This window comes from Ochotona princeps, chromosome 13, assembly GCF_030435755.1.
Source record: "Ochotona princeps isolate mOchPri1 chromosome 13, mOchPri1.hap1, whole genome shotgun sequence".
Lineage (NCBI taxonomy): Eukaryota > Metazoa > Chordata > Mammalia > Lagomorpha > Ochotonidae > Ochotona > Ochotona princeps.
The window spans coordinates 23,352,197-23,367,427 of NC_080844.1; the positions used below are offsets into that span (position 1 = coordinate 23,352,197).

Below are 15,231 nucleotides of genomic sequence, written 5' to 3' on the forward strand. Positions count from 1 at the left end.
GTGCATATCTATTTGGGGTTTTCCACATAGCGTACTGGTCAACAAACTAAAAACTGTTACTTGCAGGCCAGAATGGCACGTTTGAAAAAAGGGTAACTTCGGAGCGCCCCAAGAGTGTGTGAAACCGGAAGTGGTGATCGCTGTTTACCACTGAAAAGTGGGTTGTGTCCCTTTCAGCTCCAAACTGGACAGTTCTGAAACTACAGAAAGGCAGTGGTCTCTGAGGGCACCTTTACCTTGGCAAGAACTTTCTAACAATTACGGCCACTTATGAGAAGGCGTGCTCAACCCATATTTCGGAAATACTTGTCATTTAGAAGCTGTGATTATCTTCTCCACATCGCTGCTGGTATTGAAAAATGGATTCGGTGCAACACAAATCAAGGACTGTACCACCTACCATTCAACAACCATGGAATAATTCGTGTGCTTGACACACGGTCTCGGACTCGGTTAAGAAAACTCTGATCTAGTCCAACATTCTCATTCGCCTCGCGTGGGAAACGGAATCTTGGGGTTTGCGTGTGGGGAGGGAGTCGCGACATTCCACGGTCACGACATCCAGGATCCTTGTGGGACTAGAAGGCAAGGTCTTTTCCGCTCCAAGCAGGCAGGCTTTCGGCTTGTGTGACCGAGATGGGGGTGTCCTGTTAACCGGACTGTGTCACAGCCCATCGGGAGCGCGCTGAAAACATACACGTTCACGGGCCTCAGGCAGGTCCCTGAGGGAAGGCCCGCGATCTGCGCTCCAGCCCGGCCGGGGTCTGAGGGCGACCCGAGCCCGGGGCTGCTCCTCCCGGCGCGCGGCGGCCCGGGCCTCGTCCTCGCCGCTGCCCTGTCTGTTACGTACGGCCCGTGCCGCACGGCCGTCAGTGCGGACGCCTCGCCCGCAGGGGAGACCTGTCGGGGTGAGGCCGCTGCCGTCCCTCCATCGGCCTCCTCGACCGGAGGAGGAAGCGGCGGCGGGGGCGGCAGAGGGCAGAGGCGGCCCCGCAGCGCCGCCTCGAGGTCGCCGGCTTCCGCAGGGCCTTCCGGACGCCCGCTTCGGCTCCGTCGTAGCCCCGCCCACCCTGGACCGACTCCCGCGCCTGCGCAGAGCCGGCCCTGCCCCGCCCCCTCCCCGCCTGCAGGCCGGATGTGAACAGGCCTCCCATAGTGCCTCGCGAGTGGCGGGCATGATAACAGAGCTTGGAGGATAACACGCGGATCTGAGTTGTGGCCGCGGTCGCGCTTGTTCTTTGGTTGCGGGGAGGCTCCCTCGGACACTGGGGGTTCGGGTATTGCGTAGTCGGCCGGGGCGATGGCGCTTCTCCGGGGCGTGTGGGGCGCGCTGAGGACTCTGGGCAAGTCTGGAGCGGACCTGTGCGCGGGCTGTGGAAGTCGCCTGCGCTCCCCCTTCAGGTAGGACCCTCAGGGGCCCTGCACGTACTTGGGGAGGGGAGGGAGACGCTGTCATTCTCCTTTCAGCTCTTGCTGCAAAGACAGGGCCTTTCTGGCCCTTGGAGCCGGACCTCGACCTTGCCAAAGGGACGGTGGCTGCGAGCCCAGGCCCTGCTCCGTTAGAACCTGGCGCCTGGCTTCCTGCTACCCCTGCCTGCCGTGCAGCCCTGGTGCACCTGCTCGGGGAACCCAGGCCCGCTCAGTTAGAACACTCCTGGCTTCCTGCTACCCCTGCCTGCTGTGCAGCCCTGGTGCACCTGCTCGGGGGAGCCCCGGCCCTCCTCAGTTAGAACCTGGCGCCTGGCTTCCTGCTACCCCTCACCCCTGCAGCTGCACCTGCCTGCCATCCAGCCCTGGCGCACCTGCTCTGGATCCTGGACGAAATCGCGCCTTCCTGAGGGTGTGGAGGAGGCGGGGCTCGGGAGCCAGCGTTTCCATGCTTTCCTCTGTTCTCTGCGCTGCCTAGGAGTTCGGGGCTTGGAGGTTGGAGTCCTGCAGGCTTCTCCATCCGGGTGGAACAAGATTTCAGATGTGCCATTAGCATTTTTTCAGAAGAATCAGACGGCGTCCTGATGACATCTTTTGTGCTGGCTGTGTTTGTATGCATAAGAAAGTTGGCAGTTCAATTCATGACATTGTGTCTTCTTTTCTGTGTAGTTTCTCGTATGTTCCAAAATGGTGTTCGTCCACCTTCAGCAGTTATCCAAAGAAACCCATGACTTCATACCTTCGGTTTTCCAAAGAACAGCTACCCATATTTAAAGCTCAGAACCCAGGTGAGGCATTCGGAGGGGCTTTTGCTCTGATGTGATTTAAAAGGCCACTAAACAGACCGAATATTTGACTTACACTGTCAAAGCACTGCCCTAGAGAACGTTGTGTTTGCTGAATTGCAAACCAGGGTGCAACATTGTATACCTAATGGAAATGTTATAATTATAAATAAGGATGAATGAGTGAAAGGTATTTTTTTTATATAGTGTGGACAGCTCCCTGGGCAGAGGATGAAAGAGCAGAAATTTGGGTATGATTGTCTGGGCTCCAGAGAGCATCTGATAAGCTGTTTTACCTCTTGCCTTGCTGCTGCTTTTTGTGCCTTGGAACTGTTCAAGTTCAATGTGGCAGTGTTCTGGTCAGTTCTGTGCAAGTTGCTGCTCATTAAAAGAGATTTTTCAGTGGCAGTTCTACTTGTGTTCCTGAAAAAAAGATTTCCAGGCGAGATCGCGTTGACCGCCTGGAAAGGCTGTAGGGCTTTCATTTTGGGTCGTAGGATAAAGGTGATAGGGCAATCAGGAGCTAATCTGTGCTTATGATTGATTGCCCCTTTGCATCAAGCCAGTCACGGGGGATGTGTGAAAATCAAACAGTGATAAAAAGTGCTCGCATTTTAGGTCGGGAGTTAGTATAAGAAACTTGTTTAAGTACGCAGGTCTTTGAAGTGTAAGATTTGGAACTAACAAGTGGTTTGTTAAATCAGTTGCACTCCACCATTTCCAGTTGACAGGAAGGAAGCGGAGAATACTGGATTGATTTTTTTTTTTAAGAATAGTTTGTTGCCAAATATTGTTCTATAACTGAAATGCAAGATGATGGTTTATGAATCAAGACTCTAATATTTTTGCTTATTTAATCAGTTTTTATGAATTTAATAATTCCTTAAAGATTTGAAAAATGCTATGATTGCAATAGGCAAGTAAAAAGGTTAAAGTAGTAATATAGCTCCTTAAACTGGTAATTTCTGAGAACCGGTTTTGGTGGAATATGATGTACTTGTTAGTTATTAAATAATTGAGTTTTAGCAAACTTGAACAAAATTGTAAATTGTTTCTAATATTTCAGTGAATTGGATAAAATTAAATTGTACAGTGATGAAGTTTGTAGTGAATGATACTCTCTTTGGTGGGCTAATAGAGTGTGCTTTCTTGGAAGTCTGTAGTTCATCCTGAGACATAAAATTTGACACTGTTTTTCATTTTATTCCAATTCATAGATGCAAAAAATTCAGAACTAATTAAAAAGATCGCTGAGGTGTGGAGGGAACTTCCTGATTCAGAGAAAAAAGTAAGTACTTGCATTTACCTCTCTGCTGTTGGGAACAATTAGCATGTTGTTTGTAAATTTTTACTTATTTGTTTTAATTTTGTGTAGAAGGTAGAAACAGATAAAGATAGGTATTCCACCATAAGTTCACTCCCTAAATGTTCCCAGCAGTTGGGCTGGGCAGGGCCAAAGCAGATACCTAGAACCCAGTTCAGGTCTCCTGTGAGGGAGGCCTAAGGCCTTGAGCCCTCTCTTGCCTCATAGGGTGTGTGTGCAGTAGCAGGTAACTAGAATTAGAATCAGAGGCTGGACTCAAATCCAGGCACTTGGAAGCAGGCATCCCAGGTTGCAGTTTCACTGCTGCACCAAATACCCATAACAAATAACCATGTGACCCAGGCTTTTTTTTTCAGCAGTAATTATCTACAAAGGACCTTCCTACTTTGTGATCTTCGTAATGATAGTAATATAAATGTATGGGACTGGAGATGAGAGGTTGGAAGCAATTTGAAATGGCAGCTAATTGCTACATTCTGACCTTGTTCAGCTGTGGGAGATTGTTTTTAAGTTCATTGAGTGTAATTAAAATATTATTTTGGTACAAAAATTTGAAATTGTTGTGTAGTTTTTTTCACAGTATGCATTTTTTCATGAATTTTGTAATGAAAAAGCTATGCATGGATTCCAGGGTTTTTTTGCATCAAAATAAACTTTATCTTTTCATTCTATATCTGTATATTTTTTGTAGTACCTTCATATTGAAGGCATAAAACTTTTTTGTGAATTGCAAAGGCTTATTATTTGAAAGGTAGAGTTTTTGTTTAAGAGAGTAGGAGAGAGACAGAGAGATGTCTTTCATACACTGGTTCACTCTCCATGGCTGTAATGGCTGGGGCTGGACGATGCTCAAGCCAGGAGCCAGGAACTGCATCCCTGTCTCCCACGTGGGTGGTAGGGACTCAGGTATTGAGGCCAGGCACACCAGCAGGGAGCTGGATTTTATTCCTGAACCAGCGCTCATGGCTCATGTGGTGCTGGCACCACCAGCAGTGGCTTATCCTTGCAGTGCTGCAACACCAGTCTCCTTCCTCGAGATGCATATTTTTAATCTGCATATATAGCCTGAGAGTACATTTTTCATCTGGTAGTGCAGTCTGTCTTTATTCGAAGCCATGCAGTTGTCTTTCCCTGGCGGGTTGCTGCATTCCATCTATCAGCAACGATTTACTGACTTTTTATTTCTTTATAGGTATATGAAGATGCTTACAGGGTAGAGTGGGAGGCATACAAAGAAGAGATAAGCAGAATTCAGGAACATCTAACTCCAAGTCAGCTGCTGTCTATGGAAAAAGAAATCATGCAAAAACGTTTAAGAAAGAAAGCATTAATAAAGAAGAGAGTGAGTATCATTGAAAAACTCTTCTCTGATTGCATGGAACTGAAATATATATGACTTTGATTAGAGGTAGTTTCTTCTTTCTCAGATACACTTCAGTTGGACAGTAGAACCACTTGCTTTTAAGTTGATGTTGCAAATTCTCCTTGCTGCTCTCAGATGTATCCCAATTTAAGATTTACAGTTTCTAAGACTATCCCAATTTAAGATGTACAGTTTATAAGTCTGGCTTAAAAGCTCCAGTTTTCTTAAAAGAACAATTAAGAAACAGCCTAGCCACGAATAGCAAGAATCTTTGCTTCTAAGTCATGTGTAGAATAACCTAGCAACTTGAATTATTTATGAGTGGTGGTGAATTTGATACTGAATTGCTGAATAGACTGAATTCCCTCATTAGCGCATCAGGGAAAGGTACCAGTTTATCTAATCAAGTAAGAAGTGCTTTTAGGATAATACTGTCGTTTTTTTCCCTAAGAAATACTTGAAAAAATACATGGTTCTAAATTTGTGGTTCCATTTAAAATATTAGTCTCTATATATATGCCATTGTTTTTCTGTTGAACCTAGCATTAGTACTAGGTTTGAGGTGGTCCACTTGCTGGCCTAGTACGTAAAACCCTAAGAAAATGGTCATTAGAATTGAAATAGTTTTTTTTTTTTTTTGAAAAAAAATAAATTCCAAATTTGAATGTCAGATAAGGCATTGCTTTGAGCTGTCTTACCATTAGGTTTGGGGATCCACCCAGTTTCCAGGCAGTTTTATGGTGCTCCAGGGCTGCTTGACGCGCTTTGTGAAAGGGAGCCAGAAGAGACGGTGAGAGATAGAATGTCTCCATGGGGATGGCCTGGGAAGGGGTAATGACTACAGTGTTTTCTCCCTGTTTCATTCCCCTTCCTCCTGCTCGATGAGCTAAGCCAGTGCCGAGTGGAGAGGATCAGCGGGGAGAATTGGACAGATACATAAGAGGCTGCTCTTTGTATCCTCATTCCCATTTTGAATTGTTTTGCCCATTATTGACTCCCAGTACCTTTTCGTTCAGAGATCGGTGAGAAGCATGAAGTCCAGGGTGCTCTAAGTGAAGTTTTTAGGAGAGAATCTGCGGCAGGATTTCCAGAAACAAAGGGAAGGAATAGTTTGGTTTAACAGAAAGATGAAAGTGTGTACAGTCTGGTTTTTTTAAGTAAGTTTTCTTCATTTATGCTCACTGAGTTCATGAAAATATTTATTTAAAGGAAATGTTTTTGTATGGAAAATAATTGATGAAGTCTATTGTTTTTTAAATTTAGCATTATTAAAATTTTGTGACCCTAAAGTTTTATTGTCTCATACTTTGTATTAAGAGCCAAAGCGTTCACTTTAAGTAAAATTCTGTAATACATAGTAGTGAATAAGGTTTCTGTGGGTAAAGTTTTTCTAATGAGCTTCAATTTGTATTTGAACCTTTTGTTTTTGATATGCAGGAGTTAACAATGCTTGGAAAACCAAAAAGACCTCGCTCAGCTTATAACATTTTTGTATCTGAAAGTTTCCAAGAAGCTAAAGATGGTTCATCACAGGTAAACAGAACTGTGTTTGTTTCTTACATTTTTGCTTATTTTAGCTTACTAAAGATTCAGAGAAGAAATTGAAGCAGTGTCAGCTGATGAAGCAAAGTATTGAGTTGCAGTCTTTTGGTAAGAGTCTCTTTGTTGGATCTCTTTAAAAGAAAAATCCTTTTTTGTTATCACATATAGTTCAGTTAAGTGTGTTGCTGCCAATACATTTCTAACTTTTTAAATTTAAAAAATGTAAAACTTTTAAATTTGTAAGATATTAAAGTTCGTTTAGAGACTCTCCTGTCTTACAGTCACTGAAAAGCTTGAAAGAGTTTTAAAATATTTTGTATTGGAAGTTTAACTTATCTGTTGTTGTGACTTGAGTCCTTTAATAAAACTGGTTTTGCCCGTGGGCATGTGTTTTACATGTAACATGACTGTATCAGTGTCAGCTTGTCAGTCATCACTGTGGCTTAGTCTTTCCTTAGTTTTCTTAGGAACTAGTTCCACATGGACAGTTTTTTTTTCTCTTATAAAATATGACATGATAGAAGAAGATGATGTTCCAATCTTTAGCCCTCATCAATCTGAAAAAAATAAAGGGTTATTTGTATCTGCAGTTGATGTCACAAATTGTATTTTAACATTTGATTGAATAATGTGTATATGTGAACTGGGTACATATTTTCAATTGATTACTCCTCTTGGGATTTTAAATTCAATTTCTATGGGTCTATAGTACTGAAATGCAAGCCTATTTATGCATTTTAAATTTTATTTGAGAGAGAGATACAGAGATATTCCACCTGTGGGTTCACTCCTAAAGTACCTGCAGTGGCTGGGTTGTGCTTGGCCAAAGCCAGGAACCTGTAACTTGGATGGATACAACTCCACTACTTAAACCGACTACTTAAACCATTATCAACTTCCTTCCCAGGGTGTGTGTTAGCAGCTAGTAGAGTCAGGCCTTGAACCCAGTTATTTAGATAAGGGCTGTTGGTATTCTAAGCATCTTAACTGTTGTACTGAATGCCCTCCCCAAAACAATTTTGATTATTGGTCCTTTGAGTGTGATCTGGCTTCATTTTTTCTTCCCCTGCTTTTTCTTTCTTCTCACTTGTTAGAATCCTGAACTGGTTGTAGTTGTTTTCTTTTCTATACTGTGTTTCTTTTCTTTTTTTTTTTTTCAAGATATAAAGTTCTTTAATGTGTGGTCACGTTTGTGTAAAAACACTCAAAATACGTATGAATACAGAGAAAGACAGTGGAAACCATCTTTGCAAAGTCATAGTTTTAACAGTGATTATCATTGAGAACTTTTAGCTGAGTGTTGAGGATTTGGGAGATTTTCTTTTTTTTTTATTATTTATTATTTTTAATTCATTAATTACATTGTATTATGTGACACAGTTTCATAGGTACTTGGGTTCTCCCCACCCCTACCCAAACCTTCCCACCATGGTGGATTCCTCCACCTTGTTGCATAACCACAGCTCAAGTTCAGTTGAGATTGCCCCATTACAAGCGTATACCAAACATAGAGTCCAGCATCTTATTGTCCAGTCAAATTCAACGGCTTCTTAGGTATACTCTTTCTGGTCTGAAGACAGAGCCAGCAGAGTATCATCCCAGTCAATTGAAAGCTCCAACATACCATCAGCAAAAATTTACATCATTATGGAATTAATTGACATAGTAATGAGTAACCAATATGTTAAAAATAAATGCGAGTTCCTAGCCACCTTCTGTGACCACCTCACTTACATTTCAATTTTAGTTTATACACAACATATAACATTCATAACATAACATGTTATACATAACATCATATCATCTTAAATTAAGGCAAACATGTGGTATTTAACCTTTTGGGATTGGCTCATTTCCCTTAGCATTATGGTTTCCAGTTTGGCCCATTTGGCCACAAAGAACTGCATTTTGTTTTTTTTTAATAGCTGAGTAGTATTCCATGGAGTAGATGAACCATAGCTTTCTTATCTAATCCTCTGCTGATGGGCATTTTGGCTGCTTCCATGTTTTTGCAATTACTGATTGTGCTGCTATGAACATAGGAGTGCATGTTGGTTTCTCATAAAACAAGTGTTCTGGATATATTCCTAGGAGTGCTATTGCTGGATCATACAATATGTTGATTTTGAGTTGTTTGAATGTTCTCCATACTGATTTCCATAGAGGCTGTACCAGCCTGCAGCCCCAGCAGCAGTGGAGTAGGGTTCCCTTTTCCCCGCAACCTCGCCAACAAGTGTTGTTGGTGCTTTTATTCATGTGGGCCAGTCTTACTGGTGTTAGGTGGTACCTCATTGATGTTTTAATTTGGATTTCCGTTATTGCCAGGGAACTTGAGCATTTTTTCATAGGTTTATTTGCCATTTGGGTTTGTTCCTTTGTGAAGTGTCTGCCCATTTCTCGTGCCCATTTCTTGAGTGGCTTGTTTGTTTTGACATTTTGGTTGTTTTGTAGCTCTTTGTATATTCTGGAGATTAGCCCTCTATCACCTATGTCGTGTGCGAAGATCTTCTCCCATTCTGTGGGTTGCCTTTTTACTTTGTTGATTATTTCTCTAGCTGTACAGAAGCTTCTTAGTTTGATGAGGTCCCAATTGTTTATTTTGGTCTCGATTTCTACTGCTTTTGGAGTCTTTTTTAGGAAGTGAGGGCCTACCCCTAAGTGTTGCAGTGTGTTTCCAACATTTTCTTCCAAAAGTTTGAAGGTTTCTGGATGTAGGTTTAGATCTGTTATCCATTTAGATCTGATCTCAGTGTATGGTGAGAGTGTGCTGTTTTTCTTTAATATTTTCTTTTTTTTTCTTGTTATTCCATATAGACTCTGACTTAATCTCTCTTTTTTTCATACAATAGCATTCCTCTTGGCCAGACCTTTTTTTTTTTTTATAGACTCAATCTATTTTATATTCTCAAGAGGATGAAAATGTCCTAGAATATGCTGTGGTGAGGATTTAACCTTTGTAAGCAGCCTTGTAGCCAGTCCTTCTTTGGTTAGTCTCATCTTCACCTCTGTCTGGTGTTGCCATTTTCCATATTGCTTGGGAATTCTGCATTGCCAGTCAAGTCGTTGTGTTTTCCCCAAAGCCAAATATGGAGTTAGAACTCCTCTGTCTGCTTTGTAGCTTCTCAGGTTTTCTGTTGGTCCCGTTCCCTGTTGTTTTTGTCAGTGTTGGTTTATTCCTTAACAACAACAATAAACCAAAAAAAAAAAAAACAAACAAACAAAGAAAAACTCCTGTTTAGTAGGATTTTAGGAGCTAACAAAAGTGAATATCTTCCTATTACTTTAGTTGTATGGATAGAAAGACCAAGTGAGTGGAAGTAAATTACTTTTGTCCAGGTCACATGATCAAGTTTAATCAATTAGAATTAGGGATTTGTGTTATGTTATTCCTGTGACTACACTTAAATATTTAGATCCAAATTTTAGAGCAAAATACAAAACTACAGGAAGAAATGAGCCTTTGAGGGAATGTGAATTATATCTGCATATTTTCAAGTCAGAAGATAGTATTTGCATTCAGTTCATTTCTGTGAATTTTTTTGAGAGGCAGACTGAGCGAACTTGTACCTATGGCTTGTCTCCCTAATTTTGAAGACAGAGAGAGCTCCTACCAGTGGCTTGGCTGCCCAGATGCCTAAAATGGGCTGGGTGAGAGCTGGAGCCAGGAGATGGGTACTCAATTCAGGTGTCCTTGCTGCCTCGTAAGGTCTACATTGGAGGGAAGCTGGAATTGGGAGCTTGGACCAGAAATTAAAGTGTGGCGCTCTGGTGGGGTACATATGCCTCTCAGCCAGTGTGTTAACTGCTAAGCCAATGCTTTTCCCATTTGGAGGGGGGTGGTTTAATAGCTTAATAGTTTTTGCTTGGAAAACAAAGATGTCGAAAATCAGTGTGTAAGTTATTGGTAACTGAGTTTTATTGTTAGAATGAAAAGTAAAAGATTTGGAAATCCCTGTTTGTGTTACTTAAACATGCATTGTTTTGTTTTTTAGGCAAAGCTGAAGGCTGTAAATGATAACTGGAAAAATCTGCCTACTTCTCAAAAACAAGTAAGTATTGTGATTTTTAGTTTCAAATGTACAGTTAGAATATCTGCGAGAGAGCACATGAAGATGAGATTGGTTCATGCCAATGTGACATTTTATCAACGGTAGCACAGTGATTTAAAATAATTTCATTTCCTTTGAAACAGTTTTGCTGTTTTCTCTTGATAGCTTTTGACTGCAAATAAAATTGGTGTTTAGAATATCATCTGTCGGCTTGTACGTTCCATTGTATTGACTGTTCATCTTATCCTGATTCTGCCCTCTAACAAACCTTTCCATCCTCTAATACTTGTAATACTTAAATTTTTTATTTCTCTTATCTGTACTTTTTCTCATCTAACTTTATTTCCTAAAAATTATCAATTTCTTCTTCATTTCCTCTTTATACAAGTAGAATAATGAAGGCAGTTTCTAAAGCATACACCGAAGCATTCTAGAAATTTATTCCTGTTTTTTGAATAAATCATGTAAAACATTCCATTTTTTTTTTCGTAGGTATATATTCAGCTTGCAAAAGATGATAAAATCCGTTATGACAATGAAATGAAGTCTTGGGAAGAACAAATGATTGAAGTTGGACGAAGTGATCTGATACGTCGCAAAATGATGCACCAATCGAAAGATGGCACCGAGGAGCGTTAAAATAGAAGATTGAGCCACATTAACGCTGGATAAGCCCGGGAAACTGATTAGGTCATAATGCCTGATGGTGTTGTAAAAATAGAAAAGATAAAGTTGGTAAACATTTTATATTGAATTTCTTTTTCTTTAGCCCATGGACTTCTACCATTTTATTCGTTTTGTATTCATATCTTTCTTTGGAAAATCCAAGCAGATGAAAGTTCATGCAAAATTTACTTTGTGCTGGGAACTGAGGAGGATGCGAGTCATCCCTGCAGCTGCAGCAGTGAATCATTCGACCTATGATAAAGGTGCACCAGAATGTGAAGTTTATGTCTACTGGATGATGATGGTGAAAAGCGTGTCCTTGTTTCCTTGTGTTATGGAGGCGGGAGTTTCCTTTTCAAAATTGTCACAAATTTATAGAAGCCACAGTATTCTGTGATACAATTGTGCATTTTAAAATATGCGGCCAGAACTCAACTAGGTCAGTTCCTGTTCCTCAGAATAATTCATTGCAGCATTCTGAGTGGCTGATTTTATGTGCGAATAGTTATTGGTTTCAGGTGCAACTTTTTATAAAAGGGACTGAAATTTATAAACCTCTTTATTATCTTTTTCTTTTTCCTAAAAGCTAAGAAATTATGAACTAAATCTATGCATATTTTATATTGCATAGAATAAAAATTTTAATCTTTAATTTTATGTTTGTGAATTAGACATTTTTTTTTTTAAAGATTTTATTGTTATTGGAAAGCCGGATATACAGAGAGGAGGAGAGACAGAGAGGAAGATCCTCCATCTGATGTTCCACTCCCCAAGTGAGCCACAACGGGCCGGTATGCGCCAATCCGATGCCGGAACCAGGAACCTCTTCTGGGTCTCCCACGTGGGTGCAGGGTCCCAATGCATTGGGCCGTCCTCGACTGCTTCCCAGGCCACAAGCAGGGAGCTGGATGGGAAGTGGAGCCGCCGGGACCAGAACCGGTGCCCATATGGGATCCCGGGGCTTTCAAGGCGAGGACCCTAGCCGTTAGGCCATGCCGCCGGGCCCGTGAATTAGACATTTTAAAGGAAGTGTTCGTTTTACATCTTCTTTTAAGAAGGAAATTGTATTTTTTTTTCTGGCTTGTTTTCTTTCACTTTTGTGAATATGCTTGTCCACAAAGAAAACTTGTGTAAGTTTTTAATTGAAAACTTAATAAACATAATTATCCAAATCTTGGGAATTTGAAATATTTTACCTGTCATATAAAGGCCTTTATAGAGGGCAGCCAACTGTGGTCTAGACAGTTCAGTCTACTATCTACTTTCCATGGTGAGATAAGATATATTTTTTTTAAGATTTATTCATTTGTTTTTTTTTTGGAAAGGTAGATTTATGAAGAAAAGGAGAGACAGAAAGATCGTCCATCTGCTTGCTCACTTCCAAGCGGCCGTACTGGCAGGAGCTGAGCCAATCTGAGCCAGGAGGCAGGAGCTTCCAAGTCTGCCAAATGAGTGCAGCGTCCCAAGGCTTGGGCCATCTTCCATTGCTTTCCCAGGCCACAAACAGGGAGCTGGATGGGAAGTGGAGCAGCTGGAATACAAACCAGCACCCATTTGAGATCTCTGTGTTTGGAGGTGAATGATCAGCCAATTGAGCCATTGCATTAGCCCCAAGATGATATATTCTTTTATATCATTAAAAAAAAGATTAATGATACATGAAAATTAATGAGAAATGCAGTGTGCACAGTTTTATTAGAGCACATCTTGCTCATTGTTTTACTTCTGTGGCTGTTTTTGTGTTATCACAACAGAATGGCTCTTATATAGACTATAATGTGCACAGCCTAAAATATCTATCTGGCCTTTTGCAGACCAAGTTGCCGGTCAAGCCTTGCTAGCCTTCTCTGGGTTGGTACATAGCAGTAGTTTTTTTCAGCTGGATGGAAAATAAATAAGTCGTAGAAGATGTCTTATTAGGCGTTAGACAAAAGGCAAGAACTAAAGAGAACAGTACAGTCAAAGAAGGAACGTGAGATTTAGATACGTAAATTTGGACATTTTCAAACAACTTCCGTTAGGGATATGAGTATCAGGAAAGGCTGTTGTTAGTAAATCAGATAGCATGAGTTTTTGGCCAGAGTAGGTTGGAAGTAAGGAGAAAGAGGAGGTGTACTGGTGTCTCACAGTCCGTGGAAGGTTTATAGAAGAACACAAAGACCCAACACACCATGTACCATCTCGGGGGACTGGAGAAAATTGTAACCCAGTTTTTTGGCTTGTTTTCTGTTTCACATGCTCAGGGAACACTTATCAGTGTGTTATGAGCATTGTGGATTGTTGAGATAGAGAAATAAACAAATGTATTATAAGAAAGATTTGCAGTTACTCCGCAGAGAAGCTTACCCTGAGCGCTTTAAGCATTTAAATACCTGTACAATTCTCTGCTTACATTCAAGTGATAACTTTCAAGATACATTGAGAAGTTATGCTTAGTAGGCTCCTAAGCACATACAACTAATATAGATGGGAAATGGGTAAAACAGTAAAAAGTTACAGCAACAGCATATATAATATCAAATTTTGTTTGTATTGTTAATAAAAATTGCCAGAATAAGCGGATTTCCAAACCTTTCTTTAAAAATGTTTGTAAAAGTTGAGAGGCTAATGATTTGTAGAAAATGCTATCCAAATGCACTAGTAGGCACATTTCCTACTGTAATGACGAAGACTCAACATCATGACAAGGAGACATAGCTTTTCTTAGTTTAACTTACCGCAGTAGTTGGTGAGTGAGCTAATATGAATGTTGGAGAATAAGATGTTGGCAAGATGAAATAAAGCAGGGCTTGTGCTCTCAGTATCTGTCCTAAAGGAGATTTAAAAAAAAAAGATTTATTTTTATTGGAAAGTCAGATATACAGGGAGAAGGAGAGACAGAGAGGAGGATCTTCCATCCGATGATTCACTCCCCAAGCTGCCACAACGGCTGGAGCTGCACCGATCTGAAGCTAGGAGTCTCTCAAGTCTCCCATTTAGGTGCGGAGTCCCAAGGCTTTGAGCTCTGTTCGACTGTTTCCCCAGGCCACAAGCAGGGAGCTGGATGGGAAGCAGAGCTGCCAGGATTAGAACCGGTGCCCGTATGGGATCCTGGTGCATGCAAGGTGAGCTGCTAGGCTACCACGCCAGGCCCCTAAAAGAGATTTTTATACATTGGTTTTCCAATATTAGGTTTGTTAAAATAATTTGATAGGGGAGAGAAGCTGTGTGTTTATTCTGATATTTAGTGAATGTTGTATTCAAATAAATATGCTATAATTGTGTTACTGTGATTGCTTTGGCTTTTTTAAAAATTTTTTATCAAGGCATATGTTGCTTTTCTCTAGTTGCTGTGGGTGTATGGGTTTTCAGTTTAATAATTTATAGTACTGTTCTGTAAGTAGATTTAAAGTAACTAGAAAATGGTGAATTTTCTTTGACATTTACCATTACCTGTAATTTATCACCACCAGGTTGTGCTAAAATATCAGTTTATCCACAGGTAAGTGATAGTATTCATTATTTTTTTGAAGATATTTTTATTGCAAAGTCAGATACATATACAGAGAGGAGAGACAGAAAAATCTCTCATCTGCTGGTTCACTCCCCAAGCAGCCGCTATGGCCAGAGTTGAGCCAATCTGAAACCGGGAGCCAGGAGCCTCTTTCAGGTCTCCCACACAGGTGCAGGGTCCCAAGACCTTGGGCCGTCCTCGACTGCTTTCCCAGGCCACAAGCAGGAAGCTGGATGGGAAGCGGGGCTGTGGGGATTAGAACCAGCACTCATATGGGTTCCCGGTGCGTTCCAGGTGAGGACTTCAGCCCCTAGGCCCAATAGTTGCTCAGCCCCTAGGCCCAATAGGCCCATTATTGCTCGTAAGATTTACTGCTAGAAGATGCTGTTAATTTCCTCCCCTCAGAGCCCCTGTGCCCACTTTCTCTTAGAACAATTCAAAGTACAGATTCTTTTGTTTTGAAAATTTTGAAGCAATAATATATTTCTTCTTTAAATATTTAGTTTTATGTGAAAGGCAGATTTTACAGAGAACCAGAGACAGGGATCATCCATCCCCTGGTTTACTCCCTAAACGGCCTC

General features: G+C 41.2%; 1 protein-coding gene across 1 annotated transcript; it reads left to right on the plus strand.

The window, feature by feature from the left end:
* Positions 1-1,260: 1,260 nt before the first annotated feature.
* TFAM (transcription factor A, mitochondrial) lies at positions 1,261-11,238 on the plus strand. The gene is made up of 7 exons (XM_004583577.4): positions 1,261-1,401; positions 2,098-2,216; positions 3,431-3,501; positions 4,730-4,879; positions 6,338-6,433; positions 10,435-10,491; positions 10,984-11,238. The coding sequence occupies exons 1-7, from the start codon at positions 1,301-1,303 to the stop codon at positions 11,128-11,130; spliced, it is 741 nt and encodes a 246-aa protein (XP_004583634.2). The 5' UTR covers positions 1,261-1,300; the 3' UTR covers positions 11,131-11,238.
* The last annotated feature ends 3,993 nt before the right edge of the window (positions 11,239-15,231 follow it).